The sequence below is a fragment of the Poecilia mexicana genome, unplaced genomic scaffold (assembly GCF_051168715.1).
Source record: "Poecilia mexicana isolate PSO_F unplaced genomic scaffold, ASM5116871v1 scaffold_2, whole genome shotgun sequence".
NCBI lineage: Eukaryota > Metazoa > Chordata > Actinopteri > Cyprinodontiformes > Poeciliidae > Poecilia > Poecilia mexicana.
In genome coordinates, this window is record NW_028263371.1 from 27842557 (window position 1) to 27848556 (window position 6000).

Consider the following 6000-nt stretch of genomic DNA (forward strand, 5'->3'; position numbering starts at 1 on the left):
CTGATTTTTTCAATGACTGTTCATTCATGTCATTTTCCTAAAAGGTTTCATCGGGTTAATATGGGGAACTTTTTTTTTAATTTTGTACACATTTATATTATATTGCCAATTATGTATGCTGTTGCCTTTTTTACACATTTTCATGTGTTCTGAGTTTAAAAACGATGTTTTCAGCAACTCTTGTGATTTCCAATTCAAAAGGACATAAAACTTTTGGTTGTTGTCGACAACTTTTTTCCCTTAATAAATGAAATCATTTGAAAACAACACTTTCCATTTTCCAGGTTTTCCAAGCAAGTTCATTGTGAGCAAAGCACAACATGCTAAAACAAGTCACCAAAATCCTAAAATGTAATCATGATACCTCTACCCTTTACTCAATTTTACAGGCCAGACTAAAGATTGTTAAAAATAAATACCAGTACTTGTGCAAGAATATTTTTTGAACAGAAGACTCTAAAATGTAATTACTCGGAGACCAGAACAGAGGATATGTTTGACAATTGCAAAACACATCATTCCATAGAACGAGTCTCATAACTCTGAACTATGGAGGTAGAAGTCTCAAAGTTTGGGGATTATTTGCTGCAGTTCGCACCCCATCATAAAACCCAGTAGGAATTCTACTCCGTATTCAAGAAATGGCTGAGAATGAACAAAAGGAAAGTCCTCAGCAGAGGTCATATTTGTATTGAAATGTATGGTGAAACAGGGTGTACAAGCAAGAAACCCCTCAAATATCTCACAGATGAACGTGAGGAGAGGGCCCAACTCTCATCAGACTGATATCAGAGACCGGAGGCTTCAACAAGCCTCCCACTAAGGTTATTTCAGCTAAAATGAACAAAACTAGGTGTTGGGGTAGGGTGTACCAAGTTGCTTCAGGCGTTTTTATATTTTATTTAGTGAGCAAAACAAAGTAAATGTATCGGTGCAATCACATTTCTCAGGAATAAAAAAGTGAGATTAGAAAATATGTTTTAAAAAACATATTTATTGGGGTATTTTTCTTCAGTGTGGTTCTGGCTAAATAGAAAAAATTATTGTCACAATTTAGTGTAAAATTAGATAATACACACTCTACACAATTATAGGAAAGAGATAATACTTGGTGAAATCTTACTGCATGGGCTCTTTTTACGTATAATTGTTCCTGCGTGGTTTACGTGACTCTCCACCAGCAGCAGCGTACGTGGGTAGGCGGGATGTCTGAGCCTGGCTCATTCTATGGGCTCATTAGCATGTTAGGCGCGTCCTTTACGCACGTCAGCCTATCAGTTTGGAGCATGCAGAAACAAGCCACACCCGCGCGGCAACTCGTGTAGCGCGCTTCTTAAAGCATTGTCCCGGTAGACAAAAGTTTTAGACTTCTTCTTGTCTCGGGCTCTAGAAAGTTTACGGTATGCGTATATGTGTTCACCTACAGTGCTTAGTTGATAAAAGGTAACTTTATAGCATCCCTAAAGGAGTTGCTGACTGTCTGCTTCTTCGCAGCCCGGCTGCCAAAGCAGAGAAGTATTTATCGTACACCCCGTGGGGTTTAAAGTTCTGGCTATATTATTAGCAGGTAGTTAGCTCCAAACCTTCACTGAGAAAAGTTTGGTAACAATGTCGGCGATGTGTCACCAACGACGTGCCTTGGTGGAAATACCTGCTCCACAGCCTAAAATTGCGAGTAAGTCTGAATCAAACACAGAAGAGGTATTTGTTCGCATTTTAACGATCATTCACTGATGCTGTTTATGCTACCAGTTCCCTTGCTATCATGCTAACGTTACCATGATGCTAATTAAAACTTTGTTCATTTATTCTTAACTTAAAATATTTCCAGTTTTCTGCAGAAACAACAAATGACAAATTGTGAGCTGTTTGTTGTTGTTATTTAAATTCTTGTCCTATTTTTTTCCAGCTCGAATGAGAAGGTCTTACTTAGAAATCCTCGGAGCTCGTTTCGCCCCTGCTCCACTTCCAAGAAGCAGAAACCCAAACACAAAGCGAGCACACTCTTGTAAGTATTAAACTACAATAACAGCACCATGAAAGCTAATGTGCTGCAGGGTTTGTGTTATGTGACACATGCACAGGGAACATAAGGGAATTTATTGCATTTAATTTGGACAGGCCTGTGAATTCCATCTCTATTTCCTTTCTAAGTCTTATCATTTTCTTTCAAGTTAAACAGTTGAGCGCTGATTTAATTAACTGAGTACTTTCAAGTTGGTTGATTTCTGTGAGTTTGGCGAGGGTCAAAATCCAGAACTTATCTGTCGTTTTCTTTGGTGGATAGTGTTAGAACAATACATGCTCTAAGTTTTATAAGCAATTTTTTTTATACTTTGCTTACTAAATAATTCAGCTATATTTCCTTTCTTTTCCATATCCTTCTAGACTTGAATTAGGATGCATTAAAGTGTTAAAAGTACACATTTTGGGCTTTAACATGGCGGCAGTTCTTGCACAAATCAGACTCGGCCATCAAAAATGATTTGCAATGTATAGATAACGGGAACAAGTTAATACAAATAAAAATCAAAAATCGTGGGAGTAGCAAAACAACTTAGTTCCCTTATTATCTGTTTGGTGCATCTAAAGGATTAAAAAACTGACGGATTAACTTGTGCTTAAAATGGTTGACAACTAATTCAAACACCCAGTCAAAATGTGGGGAAATCATTATTATTGACTGGACATGTTTGGACTTAAGTGACAGATTAACCCCCCCTCTATTGCTCATTCTGCCCTGGACAAAGAGCCACATAACCCATTTTAATACAAAATTATAATTGGAATTTTAACTTAAGTTTTACTTTGATTATGCTTCAGAAGCATTCAAGTTATTTGGACTTTACCCCTATAAAACATTTTTGAGTTTGTACCTAATCTGAAGAGGTTGGGAAATGATAATAAGTATTCTGTACACTTCAGTGGACCTGTCCTTCGGTGGCGTGTGGGGAGAAAGAATCGAGGACCAGTGTGAAAAGATGGACGATCATCCCACTCCACTCTCCAAACAGCAGCTTGTTCAGCTCATCAGATCACTCATCTTGGTTGGACAGGTAAGAGAGCTTTACAGTGTGTGGATATTGAGTATTTCTAAAGTTTAAAAAAAAAAAAATGTTATTGCTTTGGTCTAAAACATGACGTGCTGCGTTGTCTTTAGAGCCAAGAGCCCAAAATGGTGGCGACAGACCTCAAGTGTCTCCAGGAAGACCTCCAGCTGAAGAAGATAAACGTTTACAGGTCCATCCCGTACTCCCGGTTCGGCTCCAACCGGGACGCTCACTGCTACAGAAAGGCCTATCCTCACCTGGTGGCATTCAAAGTATGTGTAACAATACGATAAAGGTAAAAATTGTGTAACGGGGGGGACTTAGTGGAAGGCAGTTTTCTGTTTATATAAAAAATAGACTTTGATGAATATATTATTTTACATACTTCTAAAACTCCATAGGACTCCTCTGTATTGATTGCGTCATCCCCCCTCAGGTTTCATGTCAGGAGTGGGGCCAGGTTCTCCTGAGGAACAAAGAGTGGGATGCTGTGTTGGAGCACTCCCTCATGGCGTGGCGATACACCGGTGATTTACCGCAGTGGGACACCGCCGACCACAACGCGTTGAGAGAGCAGTGCTACAGCATCCTGGCTGCTCACAGCCTGGCTGCGCTCCAGCACTTCCGCCCAGAGCCCAGCAGAGGACAGGAACTGCTCAGGAGGTAACACAGGCTTTTAACGCCGCTTGAACAATGTTCCTGTGTTTTTAAATGCATTTTCAATACTTCTCACTGGCCGTAAGGTAAGTTGGGAGAAAAAGGCTGGTTTTCCTGCAGATAAATGCAGGAAAACCATGAGGATATACGAGGGTTTTACTTAAATTATTAGTAAGACCCTCATAGATGAGTTTTTCAGTGGGTTTGAGCACCGTGCATAAGTATCCTTTCACTTCACAGTTTGTACGCCGTTTCATAATGATCTAAAGTCCGGTAAAATACTCTGAAGTTTGACGTGAATAAATAAACTAAGAAACAGTTTTAAGATGAGCTCTGCTGATTGGTTGGCTGCCAGCATAGACATCCAGCTAAAGGGAAGCAACATGAACTGGAGTCTCAGTTTGCTGCCTGTTCAGTGTAAGTTTGTGCAGATTTCAGGTCTACCTTGTGATTGCTGCTTGAACTCGTTCAATTTTTAGAAGATGAATATGCCGATTAATTAGGGTTAGCAGTTAAAGTGCTAACGTTCACCTGAGCCGGGTAGCCTCGCTGCTTTTATTATTTCTAGGATATGTCATGCCGTTTGTTTGAAGGAGACTTTCATAAGGGGAATACGATAAACGTCACTTTTCCTTCTGATCCAGGTTTAAGATGGCTCAGCTGCAAAGCCAGTTGATAGTCCCATGTATTGAGGAACTGCAAAGGATTATGGGATACACAGAAGATATGTCCATGGATACAAAGTGACCTGATGATTTTGCTCAGCTGCTGGATTCTGACTTGTGAAAACTGTGCGTCATGGCGGACTCCTCAAATGATTGTTTTAATTGGTCAAAAATGCTGTTTGCTTCGCTCATTAATCACAGAATCCACAACAGTATTTTTCCAAAGGACTGGTGCTAAATGACCTTTGTGTGTGTATGTTTTTGCTTTAAATAAGAGGATCAAGTTAATTATTGATTAGTTTATTCTGTCACGCCAATTTTCATACAGTTTGTCATAGGTAAAGTAGTATACTGCTACAAGATGGACAGCTGAAGTATAAAGCAATGTCGACTTTTAAAAAGTGTCCTTAATGATCCTTAAAAAAGCAAGTAATGCTGGATTTAATCACATAAGAAAAAGCTTAAATGCTCTAAATTGGCATCTCCATATATTATTTAGTGTTAATATTCACTTGGTACTGGCAGGGGTTTAAATAAGTGTGTGTGTGTGTACATATACTTTTAGAGATGTTTAGAGAATAATTTGCATTGACGGATGAATTGTTAAGAAGGTAATTGCCTTTTTTTGTATGTATTAAGTTCTATGTTACTGTTGGAGACCCTGTAACATGTTGGCTTTGTCTTGTTTTGTGATTTCCTGTTGTTCAGTATGTCGTGTTTTTCATGGAGTCCTTTATTGCACTGTCAGTGTTTGTCCTGAAAACTTGAAAGTTTTGATAAAATTGATTTCTAATTTAAATAAAATTAATATGAACTGCATTGAAATTTGTCTTGTATGTTGGTTTTGTTCAAATGTCTAATTTTGTACTGTCGTAATTTATAGTCTGCGTAGAGTTGCAGTTTTTTTTTTTTGTATTTTACACATTTTTGAGTGATATTTGAAGGAAATTACCATTCTTACAAGTTTATTCTTCGAGTTTATAAGTTCAATCATTTCTTTTCTCTGCCTTTAAGTTACCACTGTGCACCACTAGATGGAGCCCTTGTTGCACTCTTCTCCAGCATCCAAATCAGTTTGAGAGCCAGTCTCAAGTCACATACCAATATTAATGCTACTGAAGAAACAGCTGTTGCCATGGCACTCTGAAGAGCTAAGATTAAACAATTTCTGAATGCTATTTAGGTTTAATAAATGATACTTAGGCCTCCTGCTGTATTGACATATATTCCCTGTGTGAACAAGCAGACTCTGATATCTATAGCTTTTATTGCTTTTCTGGATTTAACTCTGGCACTTGTTTCCATGGTAGTGTATTATACAACCTATTAATAATGCAGCCTATAGTGCTGTGTACATTTGACAGATCACACAAGCAATGTTTTATTTGAAACCTGTGACTTGAACATGTGAAGCAGCCTTACAATTACTCACACAGAATAATGTGTCTAATATCAGTTTCATATTGTGTGTTTTGACTCATTCTATGTGCCTTCTGTTGGTACAAAACTCACACTTAAATATAGGATTTATTTCAGAATGTATTTCCTGGCTGGCTGTCAAATTTTGACAAAATTGGAAGAGTTAATTGTATCAAGGCATATGGTTTTCTTATTTGAATTTTCACCTC

At 38.2% G+C, this 6000-nt stretch overlaps 1 protein-coding gene across 1 annotated transcript; it reads left to right on the forward strand.

Annotated features, from left to right (window-relative positions):
- Positions 1–1291: 1291 nt before the first annotated feature.
- On the forward strand, positions 1292–5191 carry LOC106917012 (uncharacterized). The gene is made up of 6 exons (XM_014985669.2): positions 1292–1675; positions 1910–2008; positions 2926–3056; positions 3161–3322; positions 3487–3713; positions 4352–5191. The coding sequence occupies exons 1-6, from the start codon at positions 1609–1611 to the stop codon at positions 4452–4454; spliced, it is 789 nt and encodes a 262-aa protein (XP_014841155.2). The 5' UTR covers positions 1292–1608; the 3' UTR covers positions 4455–5191.
- Positions 5192–6000: the final 809 nt, after the last annotated feature.

What these genes read in the sequence shown, in the direction of transcription:
- LOC106917012 (XM_014985669.2), top strand. Translation starts at nt 1,609, where the DNA reads ATGTCGGCGATGTGTCACCAACGACGTGCCTTGGTGGAAATACCTGCT. An exon ending in TCCACAGCCTAAAATTGCGA is followed by an intron (nt 1,676 to 1,909) that starts GTAAGTCTGAAT and finishes ATTTTTTTCCAG; the next exon opens with CTCGAATGAGAAGGTCTTAC. An exon ending in CACAAAGCGAGCACACTCTT is followed by an intron (nt 2,009 to 2,925) that starts GTAAGTATTAAA and finishes TGTACACTTCAG; the next exon opens with TGGACCTGTCCTTCGGTGGC.